Raw genomic sequence first — 19,145 nt, forward strand, 5'->3', positions numbered from 1 at the left:
TGTCCCCTTTAGAGGCACTCCAGTTCCTTTATTAAGTTTCAATACGTGAATTACAGGAGTCAATGATTTCTGATTGTTTTTGAGTGGTTTTAAAACCTTCATGTCCTGAAATTCACAGGATCGCTGGAAACTTTTATGCAGCATCTGTGGTGTTTCATATGGAGCTTGTATCCAGGTATGAATTAACCGTTTTAATCACTACAAAACTACGTACCGGAAACCTGCTTTTCATTGATGGTTTCATAGTATTGCCGTTGCCCGTTGGCGCTCTCAGTGATTTTAGTTTTTATTTATTTGCCTGTTCTGCACATATCCCACTACAGTAAATGTTGTCACTTGAGAGTTGAGACTTCTAATAGTATATATCTGGATTTCAAGACAACATGATTCACCAGTTCTTTTGGTGTGTTCTCCATTAAGCTTCTTGAATTTAATTCAAAGCTGGTTTTGAGGGGATGGTATGCTTCAAACTTATTCAACTGATTGATCTTGCCATCTCTGTTAAATCTTGAAGCTTGAGTATATCCATGACTTCTCATATGTTATTCATAACATGTGTAATCTGAGTTTGTTAAGATATTATCATTTGTAGTATCTAGCCAGTCCATATTATATTTTTTTTTACAATCTGGTTCACACATGAGACTGAATTGGCTTGAACATGTTTGGGAGGTTTTTTCTCATGGAAAAAAAGGAGGAAAACTTGATAGAAATAATCTCAGTTGAAGTGTTCTTCGGTTCTAAAGATTGATTTGCTAACTTCTTTGGGATCTAAGCCTTCCATTAGATCAAAGGAGAACTCTCTTCAAGATTAGTTGACCACAAATTTCCTATGCCCTGGTACATATGCCGTCTCTGGAGGTATCAAAGGAGTGGAAGCAGATGAAGCAAAAGCAAATTTGAGGAAAGTTGTTCAACGTTCGGATGACTATGACTTGCTGTTGCGGGGGCTTTCCACATTAGTCTCACTGAACTAGCCCTGTCAAGAAAGGAAGCCACACTGGGATCTATAGAAATCTAAACCTCAAATTTATTTTTAAATAGTGGCTTTAGGAAAACATTAGATGATTAAGGCACTAGCTTTCATTTGGAAATGAGGTGCTCGTTTCTAAATGTATTATAGATTCTCCAATGTCATTTCCTCCTTGTGTGCATATTGTGCTAATTGATTTGTACCTTGAATACACTAGTTAGAGGTATGATGTTATAGGAAATATGACTGGCCACTGGACAATTGTGGATTCTGATCCTCTAATTGTTACTACATCTTCCGATTAGCTGGGATGCCCACCTGCTCACATTATGAGCTTTTGGGGTTTGTTTAATAGAAAATTATCGCCTCTAATTTATTTATATTGATATGCAGTTTTACTATTTTATTATTTTCCCATTTTGTTATGAATTCCTTGTAACTGGCAAATTTTTGCAGTGTTCAAATAATATTTGTCGTGTAGCATACCATCCACTATGTGCACGTGCTGCTGGCCTTTGTGTAGAGGTACTTTGTTCTTTCATCATGTACTTCTTGTTTTTGTGATTTTCTTGCTCACATGTTTTGCTGTATTGCTGCTCATATTTTCCTGTAAATGTTTGGCATCTGAATTATGAATTATGTTATATGTTAATCTATATGTATTTAGCCTGAGGATGAGGACAGGCTGCATCTCATGTCTATGGATGAGGATGAAGATAATCAATGTATTCCTCTACTTTCGTTCTGCAAGAGGCATAGGCAGCCATCTAATGAGCGTTGTTCGCCCGCTGATGAGAAAACTGGGCAAATTACCAGGCATTGTTCCAACTACAATCCTCCATGTAATCCATCTGGCTGTGCTCGTACTGGTATGTTGGTCATTGGTTTTCTTGTATTTATTTGCTGTCATCTAGCCATCAGTCAATCTCACACTTAGTGAGTATTCTTTTCCTTTCTGTGCCATGTTCCATCACTTCATGCTTGAAAGGTGTTTTTAGATGGGGAATTACTTTTGAATGTTTTAGTAATAGTATTACGTTTACATTAGCAATTGCAAAGTTTTCTTCTTCTAGTTCTGATGCACAGGGAGTCAATTGCACCCTGTTCTTAACTGCGACAAGTATTATATTAAAATGTTGTATGGTTGTGCTGGTTAAATTGGATTTACATCCTCTTCTGATTGCTCTCATTCTTACTTTTCTGTTATGTTTCAGAACCTTTTGATTTTCGCAGGAGGAGGGGAAGGAAAGAACCCGAAGCCCTTGCTGCTGCATCCTTGAAGCGATTATATGTAGAGAATAGGCCATACTTGGTTACTGGTTACTGTCAAAATGGATCCTTGGGAAATGTTCCTTCATCCAATCAACTCATGGCCCCAAGATTCTCTTCTAGCTTTAAAAGTTCGAGAACCTCTCAGCACGAGACCCCTAAGAATATCCTTTCTGTAGCTGAAAAGTATGAATACATGAAAGTAACCTTCAAAAAGAGACTAGCATTTGGTGAGCATCAATGCCCTTGTACATAAGAAGTTAAACCTGGGTATTAGTAATTTCTGATGTGGGTTAGTTGAGTAAAGCTTGATCATCCTTAAGGATGAGGAGAAGAGGCTTAGCCTTAATCTTGGTCAAATCTTCAAAATGAGAAGTTCCAACTGTTTGGCCTTCTTTGGAAAATGCGCAGGCATATTTTATGTGTGGATAAAAATAACAAAAAATTTCTTAAATACATAAATGTTAATTTTTTTTTTAATGTTCTTGTGTGGATAAAATATAACAAATAAATTCTTAAAAACATGAATTTTTTTTTTCTTTATTGTTCTTGTGAATTTTAATCCATTTTACGTTAAGTTTTGAAGGCATTCTTGTAATTAAAATTCACCATATGTGGGGTGGTTGGGAAGAGTGGGGGGGGGGAAAGCAAGCGAGTTTTCATTGTTTCCTGTTTTGTCATTAAGGAAGAGTTGGAAAAAGGTCTTTTCAACTTGGAGCAAGCATTATAGAGGGAAACGGAAGAGAGTTTCCATGTCTTAGGGTTGTCTTTAAAGAAGAGACAGAAAGCTAGGTCTTGTTGCATATTAGGAAATGAGTAGAAGTCCTACAAATTAGTGGCACATTCTCATACTTTACCCTCTTTATTGTGGTCCGTGGTTTTAAATTTAATGACTCGTTGAATGTGATGAGTCGCAGATCATACACAATCCTGCTCTGTAATATAATAACCATGGTTTTGACATATATCTTTTTTCGGGGAGGGAAAGAGATGGCTTTGTTTACTAAGGATGGCACTTATGATTTATTGCAACTAATTGCTCCTGTTCCATTCTTGGTTATCTGTCTTTGTAGGGAAAGAGGGGTGGGGGGGGGGGGAATCAAAATCCTACTTCAACTCTGTAAGACGTTGAACAGAAGATTAGCCACATTCGTATTCATTTTTGTCCTGCCTGTGTTGTATAGTTTTAAGAGAGATTGTACATTGCTACTTCCATTTATACTTTAAACTATCATTGAAATGAAGATATCTGGTGTACACTGCATGCCACAAGGTGTATTCCCCCTTGTTTTTATTGAATCTGGACTTGTAAGCTAATAGATTGTTAATTTATTATTATTTCTATTTGCTGAAGGGAAATCTGGAATCCATGGATTTGGCATATTTGCAAAACAACCACATAGAGCGGGAGACATGGTAAACTGGTTTGATTGTTTATGTTGTAGACTTTGTAGTTCTTTGTTTGGTTTCATATTGCATGTGATACATGTGCCTATCTTTAATGTCCTTGCAGGTGATTGAATATACGGGTGAACTTGTCAGACCCCCAATTGCTGATCGAAGGGAACATTTCATATACAACTCCTTAGTGGTTAGTTTATTAAATTTACCTCCTCCCACACGAGAATACCAAAAGTATTCTTTTATGAGATCTTATGAATGCATTTTTAGGCCTGTGTTCTTGATTAAAGTTCGAAAAGGTGTAGGATATGGAACAACTAAAATACGAAGGACATGAGCATTAAATGCTCATTTGTGTCATACAGGGCTGCAATCCTCTGTGAAAGTGGGGGCTTCACCCATGTAAGAATGTTATAAAGGCTGAAACCTAGCCATCAGTGTCACAAACGGATTTAATGCCTGTCACAAAGGAGCATTTAATGCTGGTGTTGCTATGACTCTACATGAAACAAAGGTGGCATAACGCTGGTGTATCTGTTATATTGAATTTTGTTGCTCTTTGAACCATAATTGTCAAGGCGCCTTGGTCGCTTTGTTTTTGGACCCTCTCCAACGCCTTGGGTTGCCTAGACGCAACGACACCTATGCTTTGAACCTGCTTTGTATTGCTGGAAAGAGTTGACATTCTCTAAAATAGTAAGCTGTTTAGATATTTTCTGGTTTTCTTGAAATTATATTAATAAGTTACAGTGTATGCTTGCAAGTTGACTTATTTTAACAGTGATCTCCCCCACTGCTAGTCTATCTGTAATATTGAATTGCATTGCTCTTTGTACCTGCTTTGTATCATAGAATAAATATTGCCTAAGCTAGAACTTGTCCAGATATATGTTCTGATTTTCTTGATGCTATGGAGTTGACCTGAAATTGGGTTGTGTTTGTATTATACTGTTACTCTGACATTTAAATTTTCCTGGTTAGATTTAGATTCCAAATTCAATCATCCTCAACCTCTTAGTAAGCATTTCTATGTGGCATAGTTGTCAAGGCGACTAGATGACCCAAGTGGCTACGTGTGTCCTTGGCATGTAATATATGTAATATATCTGTGATAATTTTATATAAATATGCTTATATGCAACATAGAAGCTATATCAATGTAATATGATATAATAGTTGAGAAGAAGGGTTTGAGAGAATGGATTGGGTTGTCAGAGATGACAGAGGCCTGCTGGTGGAGGGCCCATAGAGAAAATGAAACAATCGCTAAGATGTCACAGAGTTATAGGGAAGGGAGAGGAATCGCACAAAAAAAAGAAGGTGGGGGGGGGGTGGAAGAATAGCACACACACATCCGTAGACTTCACAAACACTCAACTCAATTCATCTTTTCTATTCTCTTATTTGTCCAATTGAGAGGCTGATAGGTGATGGGGATGAATTTTTTTATCAGGCCAGAGGAGAGGGGGAGGGGGAGGGGGAGGGGGAGGGGGAGAGGGGGGTTTGAAGAGATTGGAGAAGAAGTCTTTGGCTTCATTTTTTATCTCTTCGGGATTGAGAAGAATGGAACCATCTCCAGCAATGAGCTTAGGAATGAAGTTGAGATTGGTTCTAGCTTTGAGGGATCTATGAAAATTGGTAGTGTTAGAGTCGCCAATCTCAAGCCATTTGATATGGGGCTTTCGCTTAAGGAAGCTTTCCTCATGAGAAGAGGGAATTGAGAAGATTAGATTGAAGATTTTGGATTGGATGGAGATCAACTTAGATCTGCAGTCAGAGTCCTGGGAAGAAATGTTTCTGAAAGGGGAGGAGTTCCAGGATTTGAGAGCTGATTTCCCGTTCTTAAGCCGATTGGTGAAGGCAATGAAGGGGGAGGAGAAGGAAGGACCGGGATACACTTGGCTTCTTTGACAAGTGGAAGGAAGTCATGGTGCTGGATCCACATGTCTTAAAATTAGAAAGGCTTAGGGCCAAAGGAGACGTAGGGGAAGATGAGAAGGGAAATGGGAGAGTGATCAGAGATGCTCGGAGACCAAAGGTAGCGTGGGAGGAAGGAAACTGGGATAACCAATGGTCATTAACGAGAATATGATCCAACTTATAAGCTGTTCTATCAATACCACTCCTTTGGTTATGCCAAAAGAGTTTGGTACTAGACCATCTGAGATCATGCATGCCGTTATCCTCTAAACAGAATTAAAGACATCAATGGTAGGGAGATTAAGTGAAGAACCACCACTTTTTCGTAGGCAGCTCTAACAATATTAAAGTGCCCTCCTATTCCCCGGGAAGGGGGCCCACTTGATGGGGAAGGAGGAGAAGGTCATGACAAAACTGAATGCAATCAATGGCTCTATTGAGGGCATAAATCACAGGGAGGGCAAGTGTGGAGGCTAAGGAAGGGATGGAGATGTTGAGGTGCATGAATTGAGGGGAAAAGGGAGAGGGTGACCTGAATTTTGGAGGGATTCCAGAGGATCCAGATGCGGCCAAGGGGGTGGAACTGTGGTAGGAATAGTTTGAAATAAAGGTCTAGGAGGGGGCAATGAGGGAGGGAATCTGGGAGGATTTGGCTTCAGGGACCCTGGTCTCCTGGAGGCAGCAAAGGTCAAAATGGGAGGACTTGAGGTGGGATTTAACTTCACCTTGCTTTGACAAGGAGTTAACCCCATGGATATTCCAAATGCACCAATTGATTATTTTGAAAGATTAAGGGGGGGGGGGGGGGGGGGGGGGAAGAGCTATTAGCAGCTAGTTATACCTGAGGCCTGAGAGGAAACAGAGCTTCTTTTGGATTTCCTTCTGCGGTATTCCAGCAGAGGAGACATACTATTGGGAACATTGTGCTGACTGCAGTTGGACCCAGTGGAGGTCATCTTCTTGGAGGTCTTGGAAGAATTCTTCTGTTTAGACTTCGGTTTAGGGTCGTTTAGCTTTGGCCCCAGCAAGAGGGATAAGGGTAGAGGAGGTGAGGAGAAGCTCTTCGACTAGGACATGAGCCAAGATGGATGAAGACGTAGCAGGGGCTGCAGCACCAGAGGGAGACTTGGTGGGGCAACCAAGGGGAGAGGACGTGGCAAGAGAGGTCACAACGGAGACCCAGTAGGAATGTCCAGAAGTAGGCGATGAGGCCAAAGAGGATGGAGACATGGTAGTGATGATGCCTTAAGGAGGTGAGGGAACACAGAAAGAGGATGGAGGCATGGTAGAGCAATTAGGGGAAGGGGATGTGGCCGAGCTAACGGCGAGAGAGGTAACATCAAATTCTAGGCAGTTAACAGGCGCAGAGGGAGTCATGGCAGTGGCAGCAGCACCAGGGGTGGAAGACGTTATCCATACCAGAGGGAGATGTGGTAGAGCAGTAGTAAGGAGCGATCACCGCAGGAACCAACGGAGGATCAGCAGGAGACCTATCGATGACAAGTGAAGGGCCTTTGTAGGAGGAAGCAAAGGAAGGGAGAGGCAAGAAGCGGGCAGAGAAGAAGGAGCCCGAAGGCCAAGTATGGGTTAAGAGGGTCTGATAAGGGAGGGTTAGGAGACAGGTTAGGATCAGAGGATGGAAGAATAGGTTCGGTTAAGCAGTGGGTCAATGGGTGCAGGTTAAAAAAGGAGGTGATCTGAGAAAGGGAAATGAGGGGGTTAGTAATAGGCCTGGCTAAAGGAGATGGGCTGTTAAAAGTAATGGGCCTGGATAAGGCCAGACTAGGTAGGGGCAAAAGGGGGGGAAGGAGGTTATAGTTAAGAGTAGGAAATGGGGTATAAGATAACGTAAAAGGAGAGGAAGGGACAGAAGGAGAAAGAGCAAGGGAGGAGAAGGAGGACGGACATGATGAGCGATAGAGGAGTGGATGGCAGAGGTCGAAGGTTGAGATTGGATGGAAGAGTGGACAGGTCGAGATGGAGAGACATTGAGGGGGGTGTCTCTGACAAGGAGTGAAAAGGAGCAGGGCAGACAGAGGGGAGGTCGCATCCATACGATATTCAGGAGATCCCAGAGCAGCAAAGCGGTTGCGACTAATGGAAAAACCAGCATGGACCGAGGGACCAAGGCTCGACTTGGCACTTCCACATGAAGGGCTTCGAGAAGTGGTAGCAGGGGTTGGCGGAGGGGGAGTTCTTGAGTGGTTTCGACTACAACCCCGTCCATGCTAGGGTTTCTGGAGACAGAAGAATGGAAGGGATCTGAGGGGGAGGGTAGATGTGTCTACTATTGGTAGCAGCGATGGAGGTGGCAGGGATACTACTTTCATAGACAAGAGGATCAACAGTGACTTGAGGGCCTTCCTTATAAAGGATTGTAGGGGCTTCTATAGAGGTCTGACAATCTTTTGTAGGATGACCGAAAACTTTACAGATGAGGCACTGTGGAGCAATCCTTTCATAGAACACTTGTTGGAGGAAGGGATGGCCTTCTTCATCCATAACCAATATTGCATGGGGAGGAGTGGCATCTGCTGAGACATCGATGCAGATCCTCGCGAAGGAGAGACGATTCTGTTTCCTAGTTCTTTCATTAGAGAACAAGGGGGTACCAATAACAGATCCGACAATGCTTAGACCGTGAGCACCCCAGAAATGCAGAGGGAGGTTGGGGAAGGTGATCCAAATAGGGATAGATTGAAAATCCAACTTGTTAAGGTGCATGAACTGATTCCGCTGCCGGAGAAATATAAGTTTCTTACCCACCGGACCTGTTGCCAGAATCCTTCTCTTGTCTTCTTCAAGCGAGAAATTGAATAGGAGCAACCTATTGCCAAGGAGAAAAAAGTTCATCAATCCTCTGAGCTTCCACTATCTACCAAAGGAAACTTTAACTACAGAAAAAAGGTGGGGGGGTGGCTACCAAGGAATTGACCCACCAGACGGTGTCTCCATTTTGAGGCCTCAGGAGCAAGGGGGTGGAAGGACATATCCCTACCTTTTATTGAAGGTGGCAGGAGGGACAAAATGAAGGGAGAGGCATTCAGGGGAAGGAGGAGTGGCAGAGGAGGGAAAATGAGAAACCCAAGATTGGGGTTCGGACAAGGAATGTTCAGGGGGAAGGGAGAGGGGGATAATTGGGGATGGAGGGGAAGAGGAAGAGGAGGAGAGGAGAAGGGAACACATGAGGGAGGAGGGAATGAGGGGGAAGGCTGGGTTCCGTTGGGAAGGCACACCAGAGGGATGTCGGACATGGGAGGGAAGGCTAAGGGGATGGTTGAGAAGAGATATTTGTTATCCCAGAGTCAAAGAGTCTCAGAAATCCTCCCTTAAAATTGGAGTTATTTCATACTTACTTTTCCTCTGGAGGAGTATGCTTTCCTCATTATCAACTTGGAACGGTCTTCATGGATTGTGCAATTGGGGAGTTGATTTTATTTTTAACATTGGCTAGCTTTTCTGTAAATTTCCTGTTTGTGATACTGCTTCTAAGTGTGATTTGCACTGGTGAGTGGTGACATAATGTTCAATATTTTCTCCCATGCTTGTTGAGGCTTGAGCAACGTCTGTGTGTGAATTTGGAAAATAGTTTTGCTTTCTTTATTTCTTTTGTACGGATCATTCTGTGTCCAGTCCTTAATTTGATATTTCTTAGTGGGCATACTGCTATATTGAAATTTTGTTTGTTGTTTGATTAAATACCCTCGTTTTATTGCATTTAAATGAAGTCTTTAGTGTTAAAAAAAATATCTTCACCAGCAAGAGAAAAACATCTAATAAGGCTAAAACCTTCCAGGGTAGACTCAGACCAGAGCAGTAAATGAAAAGGTTGTTAAAATTATTTATTTCGGTTGCTTCTTTTCTTGTGCAGGGTGCTGGGACCTATATGTTCCGAATTGATGATGAACATGTCATTGATGCCACCAGGGCAGGAAGCATTGCTCATTTGATTAACCACTCATGTGAAGTATGTATCACTTTGAAAACTCTTAGGCTTTGTTAATTTGGTTGATCACTCATGTGGTAATATCACAGTTGACAGTTCTAGGATTCTATCAGAATCAGCCCCTGCAAGCCCGATTCAAGGCGGATCTGGATCGGGTTATTAAGTTGTGTTTTTTTTTTTTTCTTTTGATGATCCCGATTCATAGTTGATTCAGTTCCCGAATTGGATTGGAATTGGCAGCGACCAATTCCAGTGCTGATTCTGTGTACTTGAACCTTGGGTAGTTTGTGGATTTGATCAGAATCAGCCCCTGCAATCTCGATTCAAGGCGGATCTGGATCGGGTTTTATTATTTTATTTTATTTTATTTTTTCTGATCCCGATTCATAGCTGATTCAGTTCCCAACTTGGATTGGAATTGGCAGCAACCAATTCCAGTGCAGATTCTGATTACTCGAACTTTGGGTAGTTTGTATTGCATTTATGTCCTTCATATATGGTTAGATATTTAAATACATTATCCCATCCTTCCAGACTTATGATTCAGATGCCTCATATGCTCCAAGAGAAATTTATGAATTAATCTATTCTAGTCTTTATCTGCATCTTCCTTCTTGATGAGCTATGCACTTTTAACCCCCCCTGAACTGTTAGGGTCTTTTGTTTGCTTATTATTGTCTGAAGTAGAATGTTAAATGATTACTTTGGAAATGTGATCCTTGTAGCTGTCGTCCATTGTATATAATGATTTCCTAACAATATGCACTTGGATCTTGGAATTTAAAAGAAAAAAGTGTATACTATTTCAACTAATTTCTGATTATGACCTGGTGATAGCCTACTGGACGAATATATCTGCGTTTGGTTTTTTTCTATGCTTGAATTGTTGTGGTATTAGGGGAATAAACTTAAACCGGCATGTTGTTTTTTTCCTGTGTACTTAATTTTATTGTTATACTATTTTTTGTGCAGCCAAACTGTTATTCAAGAGTAATAAGCGTTCACGGAGATGAACATATAATTATATTTGCGAAAAGAGATATTAGCCAATGGGAAGAACTGACTTATGACTACAGGTTCCTTTCAAGTCTTACTGCTCCATGTATTTCTTCTAGTCTTCAGATCATCCATGGGTTCTTGAATGCCATCTTTTGAATTCTGTGTGCAGATTCTTTTCAATTGATGAACAACTAGCATGCTATTGTGGCTTCCCCAGATGTCGGGGTGTAGTTAATGATACTGAAGCAGAGGAGCGAATGGCAAAGTTGTGTGTACCTCGTAGTGAACTGATTTACTGGAGAGGAGAATAAGAAGTAAGAAGAATTGTATATCTAAGCTTTTTACTGTTCTCTTGATTGCAGTGGCTCACACAGCTGAACTGTTGTCTTCGTTGAGATTAGTAATCCTTTTTCCTGTCCTGTTGATAGGGGTATTTTGTGGTGTGGTTTCTTTATGTTTAAGGTTGTAGGGGTAGTATAGTCCTGATTTCTACCAAAGGAGGGTATACTTGTCTTTGTAATTTTGTTTCCTATTTTATATATTAAGGATGCTGCTCACCTTAGAAGCGTATTCTAATCTACTGTGAGCTCTAGTTTACCCTCTCACGTTAGACTGACTTCTTCTCTTCTTCTGTCCACCTCTCTATTGCTTGTTTATTGTTTTGATACTGTTAGATGGTATCAGAGCTCTAAGCATGCAATAGCATTGATCCTTACCTTCTTTTTGAAGGTCTTTTTAAGTTATTTTTCCTTATGGTTCACAGCAACTTATGCTGTCCTTGCTTTGTCTGAAATCCTGGTTTATAATACGTGACAACTAGGGTTTCCCTTGGTGTTGACGAATCCTGCAAGAATGGCACTTCTACTCAGATGGAAGAACATTATTTTCTGCTGATTTCTGTAAGGGGCAGTCCCGCTGTTTTTTACCCTTCTTTGTTGCATTCTTGGATTGAAGATCTCTCCACATATAACCTTTAGCCGATTGAGAATTTTTGGGGTTCATTCATATGGCCAGAGACATCATATCGCTCTGAAGTTGAGCTGATCCAACAAGCAGTTGGAATCTTGAAGATCTATAAATTCTGCAATTTTGAAAGTTCTGTTTTGGTGTATCTACTTATTCTCCACATCAAGCCATTGTTGCCCTAATATTTTGGGCTTATTTTCTGCTACATCTAAGCCCTACTCAATCTGGTTCTTGGCTTCATTTGAGGCCCTGATTTTCTGCTACATGTTTTCTCTTGGGCTGCTTCTTGGCTATCTTCTGTGGTATTGGCCCTATGTGGTGATTTTATTTTCTCTTTCAATAGATCATTAGTTTATGATCTTAAGGTGATGAGTTGCTGCTGGTTTATGTGGATTGTGACTTCTTCACTTGTTATTGATTACCTACATCCATTTGTGAACCTATCAGAGTTCCTATATTGGTACTTGGTTGGTTCCTGTCATAGTGTTGCTACTGAACTTGTTGCTTTGTCATTATGGGTGACTCTAAACCTCCTACAGACAGTGTTATTGTCCACATTACTACCATGAAGCTCAATGGAGCTCCTAATTCCTTACTTTGGGCTCAAGCTGTTTAGGTGTATATCAATGGTATAGGGAAGTTGGAGTATTTACTTCCTTTCCTACAACCACCACTTGCACAAAGTAAAAAATTGGATGTGTAAAAATGACACACTTCTAATGTGATTATGGAATTATATGGGACCAACTATTGGATGTGTAAAAATGACACACTATAACTAAGGGAGTGTGGGATTATTTGAAGGAAATCTTCTCCCAAGACAAGAATGTGGCTCGTGTATGATTTGTCTGACAGAATCTTCACCTTCAAAGGAGATAAGTCTGTTGGTGAATGTTACGGTGCCCTTAGGGGGATGTGGGAGGAACTCAATGTTTGACAACCTCTCACCACCAATTTAAAGTTGTTGAAGATACAAATGGCTGAGTTTTAAGTTGCAAAGTTCTTGTCTGGGTTGAATTCATATTTACAACCAGTTAAAGGTCAGCTTTTTTCTGGTGAAAGGGTAGCTTCTATGAATGAGGCGTTCTACTGTATTCATTGTATCGTTTCTCCTTTCATTCCAGATTGACTCATCGTCTTCTTCGAGGGAAAGTACTGCATTTGTTACTAGTAATGGTGGCCGTGGCCATGGTTGTAGTTTTCCTAGTAGAGGTCATGCCTCAGGGGGAGGACAAGAACATGGCATAAGTGGTCGTGGTGGCCAATAGACTGATCAACTTGTCCAACAGTGCAAACATTGTGGCAAGTTTAATCATACCGTAGATAAATGTTGGGCCAAGTATGGAAAACTGCAGTGGGCACAACAAATGGCCACTGCATCTGTCTGATGGGAATTCTGACATGGTAGCATCTACTGACTCTAAAATTTGTATCTCATCTAGTTTTGGAGTGAATTCATCAGTATCTTTGTCTTATGATGTTCTGGTCAAGCGTGTCAAGCAGCTCGAGTCATCCACTTTCGTCTCTATTGCCACACTTTCCCATTTAGGTAACATTACACCTTTTATTTTATTTATTTATTTTTTATTTTTTTTACCTCATCTCCTTCATCTTGGATTACTGAATTTGGTGCCTCAAATTATGTGAATGATAAGTCTAACTCATTTTCCTCCCTTTAAAAAACTTATCATCCTTCACATGTTATTTTTACTAATAGCAGAGATGAGGATGTTAAGATGGATGTGCGGAAAAACTAGGAAGGATAAAGTATGGAATGAAAGTATTAGAGCTGATTTTGGAGTTGCACCGATCAACAATAAGTTTTGAGAAAGTCGTTTGAGATGATATGGTCATGTTTAGCGGAGGCCCTGGGACGCTCCACTAAAGAGGACTGGAGGAGTGACATGATTCTGATTAACGGAGCTAAAGAGCTAGGGGCAGGACTAAAATGACCATAGGAGAAGTTGTAAGGAATGACATGCATAGTTTGGGTCTTGTACCAAGTGTGGTCACTGATAGAGCCTATTGGAGAGCCCTTCCATGTAGTTGACCCTATTTAGCTAAGATTCTTCTGGCTTGCTGGGCTGTACTCTTACCTCTTCCTTTCATCTTGCATTCTTCATTTATTTATTTATTTTTTTATTATTTTTCAGCCTCCTCTTCTGTTTAGGCCCCTGTTCTTACATACTTTATTTGGTCTAGACCCATGTAGCCAACTCCATTAGTTGGGATAAGGCTGAGTTTGTTGTTGTTGTTGTTGGGTCTTCTACCCAAGTGATTGGTCAGAGTCTTGTTCCTCTCTTCTTCATTGTCCTTAATGTTTTTCCTTCATGTTCCCTGTTTACCTTGAATTTATTATATGTTAGTCAATTTACTAAAAGGCTAAACTCCCTTTTTTTTTTTTTTTTTTTTTTTACCTTCTACCCTTCCTATTGTGTTTTCCAGGATCTTCAGAAAAAGAAGACGATTGGTGGAGGGCGTGAGAAGGATGGCGTATACTATCACAATAGTGATCCCTTGTCTATGGGTTGATGTTTCATATTTTAGTAGTGTCTCCTCTTCAGTGGCATCATCTTTTAGGTCCTTTGTCGTTGTCTAAACTTCAGCACGTTTTATTGAGTTGCAAGTCTATGCCCCGTCTTGAATATGAAGTTTTGTGAGCTCAGAAAGCGTTGCCATTCTTCTTTTCCTCCTCGTAGTGAGTCTAGAAGTCAGTCCCTATTTTCTTTAGTTTACTCAGATATAAGGGGTCCTTGTCGTGTCAAAAATAGGTTAGGTTTTTTTTTTTTTTTTTTTACCGGTGTGGACAATCATTCTTGTTCAACATGGTTATATCTATTGAAGGACCGTCCTGAGTTTTTATTTATTTCTAATTCATTTTACAATGAAATAAATACTAAGTTTGATGTTTCTATAAAAAAAATTCGATCTAATAATGTACTTGAGCAAACTTAGATTCAAATTTCCACCTTTTGTTTCGACTTTGGTCTGATTTATCAAACAAGTTGTTCGTATACTCAACAAAATAGAGTAGCTGAAAGGAAAAGTTGACATTTATTGTAGGTTGCCCGGTCATAAGCCTTTCATATGAATGTGCCTCTTAGTTTTTGGTGCGAGTCTATTTTAACTGCTTGCTATTTAATTAATCGCATGCCTTCTTCAGCTCTTAATAATCAATCTCCTTTATTTGTTGTATTTTTAGTTCTTTGTTTTCCTTGTCACCTCGTATATTTGGATGCACTTGCTTTTTTCACAATTCGTACCTGACTATTGAGAAGTTGTTTCCTATGACTTTCTGATGTGTTTTTCTTGGTTCTTCTCAGTTTAAAACAGGGTACCATTGTTATGACCCTATTATTCATTGGCATTTTGTTAGTGCTGATGTTATATTTTTTTGGAAATACTCAATATTTTTCTGCTACAAGCCGTGATTTAGCCACTGCGATAGTTTTCCACATATTCATTCACTGCTTACACATTGATTTTGTATCCAGTCCTCGTGAAGCTCCACTACTAGTGTATCAACACCGTCCCAAGCAATTGCATACTATTCTTAGTACTCCTCTAGGGTCCTCCATTCAGTTTGATTCGTTGCATGTAGTTCTTGCTCCTTTTTTTAACGACTTCCTAATGGCTTTCCATTGAAAGACTGCTATGGATATGGATATGGACACCTTGCTTTCTTTCCAAATTTGGATATGATAGATTTACTTTCAGGTAAGGACCTAGAAAGGTTTTGTTGGGTGTATACTACTACGTATAGCCCTGATGGGTTTATTGTATGACTTGAAGGTAGTTTGGTTGCCAAGGGATACAGACAGACCTATGGTGCATATTCTTTTGAAACTATTTCACTTGTTGGTCGTCTCAATTCCGTGTGTGTCTCTCTTTGGCTTTTAATTTTACTCTGCCATTTATCAATTAGATATCAAAAATGCATTTTTATGTGGTGCTTTGGTTGAGGAAGTGATGTGAAGCAACCTCCTGGGTTTGTTGCTCAGGGGGAGGATGCTAGTAAAGTTTACCAACTTCTCATAAGGAAATTTATAGGTTGAAACAATCACTTAAGAGTTAGTTTGGTAAGTCAACCTCCATTGTTACCAAGGGTGAGTTTGCGTAGTGTTGTTTTAATCACTTAGTTTTTGTTCATCAATGGAACTCCAGAGTAATTGTATTGATTTTTTATGTTGACAATATTATTATATCTAGTAATGATGATTATATAGGTGAAATCCTATTTACATCAACATTTTTAAATGAAAGACCTGGGGCTTCTCAGGTATTTTCTTGGTATTGAAGTTTGTTAGTAGTAAGAAAGGAATCGGTCTCTCTCAAAGAAAATATGTGTTTGACATTTTGATTGGGATTGGTACATTGGCATCCAAGCCCGTTGATATGCCAAGGGATCGACATAAAAGATTTGGGGCTAATGATGGTGAAGAGCTTGTTGACAAGCACCAATACAAGAGTTTAATGGCAAGCCTTTTAACTTACTGTTAACAAGACAGACATATCCTTTGATGTGGTTGTTATTAGTCAGTTTATGCAATCACCCAAGAAGGCTCATTGGGACTCGTCCTACTGAGTTCTGAGGAATCTTAAGGGTGCTCTAGGAAAGGGTCTTTTTTATAGACCTAATAATCGTATTGAGTTGGTTGTCTAATCAGATGCATATTGGGTAGGTGCTAAAGGTGATAGGGGGTCAACTATTGGATATTGCACGTTTGTGGGTAACGGAGGAGCAAAAAGAAAACTATTGTGGCAAGGTCAAGTGTTGAGGTTGAGTGCAGAGCTATGTTTCATACTACAACTCAGTTGATGTGGTTGAAATCACTTCTTCAGGATCTTGGCGTTTAGGCGGTTTGCCTGGGGTCTAGGCAATGGTTGCCTTATTGCACTGCATGTCGCCTTATGGCACTTGTTTATGCCAAATATCATTTTATGTAATTTTTTTACATTTACTTAAAATATTATTCATAAATAAGCAAACACCCCCTATTTTAATCCAATAGAAATAGTTTAAAAATAAAATTCGAAAAGGATTAAAAGTCAACCCCTTGTCCAAGAACAAAAACTAGATTTTTGGTTATAGAAGCGATTTTCAACCTTCAAATGTTGGGGGTTTTCTCAATTCTGAAAATTTTATAAATCTTATCACGGTAAAACATTGCTAAAAATCAAAAGTCCGGTAAAATAATTTATTATTTTGATGTCCATAAAATTATTTTCATTCATGCGATTTTTACAACATTCATGCACTTTAAAATAAGTTTGACCGGAACATAACTTTGTTATTATAATTCACAAATTTAAGTAATCTTAGATTTGTTGAAAAGTTGGTTTTGTTATATCTAATACAAAAAGTCTCATGTAAAAATTAAATTATTTGACCAGTCAAACTTATTATAGAACAAGGGCATTTCTCTAAATGTTGAATTTTTATGACTTAAAATGTGACTTAATGTTGATTTTTTATGATTTGATGTGGCTTAATGTTGATTTTTGATGACTTGATGTGGCTTATTGTTGATTTTTTATGATACAAGGCATATGTAGCATAATAAATAATGTTTGAAAAGAGAGAAAATAAAAAATAACACCTGCCGCCTTGTTCTCCCTTGGTGGGCGCCTTGTCGCCTAATGCTTAGGCAGCCCTTCAATGTCTTGGTTCGCCTTGGCACTGTGACAACCATGGTTACTAGTGCACATTGTGAAGGCAAATTATATAAATCTTGTGCAGATAAAAAGTAAAAAATCATATGCTTGTTTGCATGAAATATCTTGGGAAACTGAAACTTCTGTTATAATCATCGACTCTTCTGGATATGGTCATGGATTCATGGTGTTAATAAATATTTTACTTTTGAACACCAAGCGGGCAGCCATGTTATTATCTTTTGAAGGTTTTTTTTGTCTGAAGAAATGACTAACCACCTTGTTAGATTTGTGAAAAATTTGATTGAAAGAATTTTCATCTAGTGTTCATATAGTGGCGCAACAGTTAAGTCGCACTATTGTAACATAGGTTCAAAACTTGGAAACAGCCTCTCCTACAATTTAGGGGGTAAGGCTACGTACACAATGCCCCTCCCAGACCTCGTTGTAATGAGAGCCTTGTGCACTGTGTATGACCTCTTTTGTTTATGTAGTTCGAAAAGTATGAAGCTGGATGGTATCATAAGAATCCAATGATTGGAAGCTCCATCATGGTAGGTTTGTAAATTTCTTCTAATAAGAAGTTTGATATTTTTTTATCTAAAGAGATTAGTTAAGATTCTCGGTTTTAGCATTTGAAGGATGAAGTCTCCTGAGGTTAAATTGTTATGTTCTCTTTTGAACCCATAATGGGTTAAGCTGAATTGAGGTTGAATGGTTTATAATGTCTCTGTATCTGAATAGTTCTATTTCAGCTCAGTGAAATTGTGATTGGATGTCTAGATGCCTTCTATGTCATTGATTTGATATAAATATACATTTTTGTTTTATGTATCTCTGCTCAGTAAGCCCAATATAATCATGGTTTGAGATTTCAAATGAAATGTCAAAATTTCAGCAACCTATTTCGGTTTTGACATTGGTTGAAATGATGTGGCATTTGATGGGTCTTTGTTTCGATTTTTCACCAGAATGAACCATATTTTGGTGCCATTTCAGCCATTTCATTGGCATATTTTGTTTTCAAATAGGGTTGAAATCTTAGTTGAAATCGAAATCTTGAACCTTGATTGTAATGGATCCTTGATATCAGAACATTTGCCTTGTGGAGACTCGGAAATGGTCATGTATTGAGATCATCCTTTAACCAACTGGGCCATGCAGCTTTGTTTCACACTTTTATCAGTTTGAAACTAGACCCCATTCCCTACTATTTTCTCCTATTGATGCCAAGGCCATTGTGCACCAAAATGGCCTCAACTGCCTCTTCCTCTTTGTCTATGGTCCTGCTGTTTCTGTTCTCATATATGTGCATTGTATCTTCATTCTTTTGCAAGAATGCTGGTGAAAGAAAAGGAGGATATGGTGTGGAAATAGCAATTCAGCAATGTGAAACTTGAGCCGTTCAACTTCTGTTGTTGACTTACTTTCCCACAGATGCAGAGTCTACATGCTAAGGAGAAACCACATATTAAATTTCCCAGCATGTTCTATTAGAGTATAATAAGCAACCTGATTAGGCCATGCTGGTTTCAAAACTTATCCAGCCCTTCTAAGCTGTCTGATTTACTGTAGTTCTTAGACCCCTGGCCTCTCCCATAGCCACATTCAGCATGATGATCATGACCAAGACTAATAGAATCAGGTAGCCATTTTGAATTACCCCAAATGCACAAAGATCTATCTGTTAATAATAGATGGTGATCAGGAATAACCAATATATGAATATGTGTACAGGTTTATTAGGAGATTTGAGAATTTGCTTACAATACTTGATCTTACCCAGCTGAACCTGTTTGACCTAATATGGGCTGGTAGCAAGCTGGAGAGAATGGCCTTATAATTGATTACTCCTGGGATCAGTCTCTTAGCAAATTAGCTTACTCCCTTGCTTAGTCTCGACCCAACCAAACCCCGCCGAACTAATTGCTCACCTGAACTTGACCTGTTGCCTGATTAACACTTTTCTCAGTTAATATGCTTTATTACATGTAAGAGTAAGACTTCATATTCATC

The 19,145-nt window shown here is 39.5% G+C and overlaps 1 protein-coding gene across 3 annotated transcripts in view; it reads left to right on the forward strand.

Annotated features, from left to right (window-relative positions):
- Positions 1–19,145, forward strand: part of LOC122061091 (histone H3-lysine(4) N-trimethyltransferase ATX1-like) — a 54,495-nt gene that overhangs the window by 31,012 nt on the left and 4,338 nt on the right. For 2 of the 3 annotated variants that reach the window (XR_006134559.1, XR_006134560.1), the window contains exons 16-24: positions 119–175; positions 1,430–1,498; positions 1,641–1,842; positions 2,188–2,472; positions 3,597–3,658; positions 3,756–3,833; positions 9,435–9,530; positions 10,482–10,585; positions 10,678–10,822. Coding sequence is in view for 1 of the 3 variants with exons in the window: in XM_042624277.1 (XP_042480211.1) it covers positions 119–175; positions 1,430–1,498; positions 1,641–1,842; positions 2,188–2,472; positions 3,597–3,658; positions 3,756–3,833; positions 9,435–9,530; positions 10,482–10,585; positions 10,678–10,819 (1,095 nt within the window). In the remaining 2 variants the exon portion in view is untranslated. Of the gene's footprint in view, positions 1–118; positions 176–1,429; positions 1,499–1,640; positions 1,843–2,187; positions 2,473–3,596; positions 3,659–3,755; positions 3,834–9,434; positions 9,531–10,481; positions 10,586–10,677; positions 10,823–13,919; positions 16,885–19,145 lie in introns of those variants that run through there. The other variant, XM_042624277.1, reaches the window with a different exon arrangement.

Source organism: Macadamia integrifolia, chromosome 14 (assembly GCF_013358625.1).
Source record: "Macadamia integrifolia cultivar HAES 741 chromosome 14, SCU_Mint_v3, whole genome shotgun sequence".
NCBI lineage: Eukaryota > Viridiplantae > Streptophyta > Magnoliopsida > Proteales > Proteaceae > Macadamia > Macadamia integrifolia.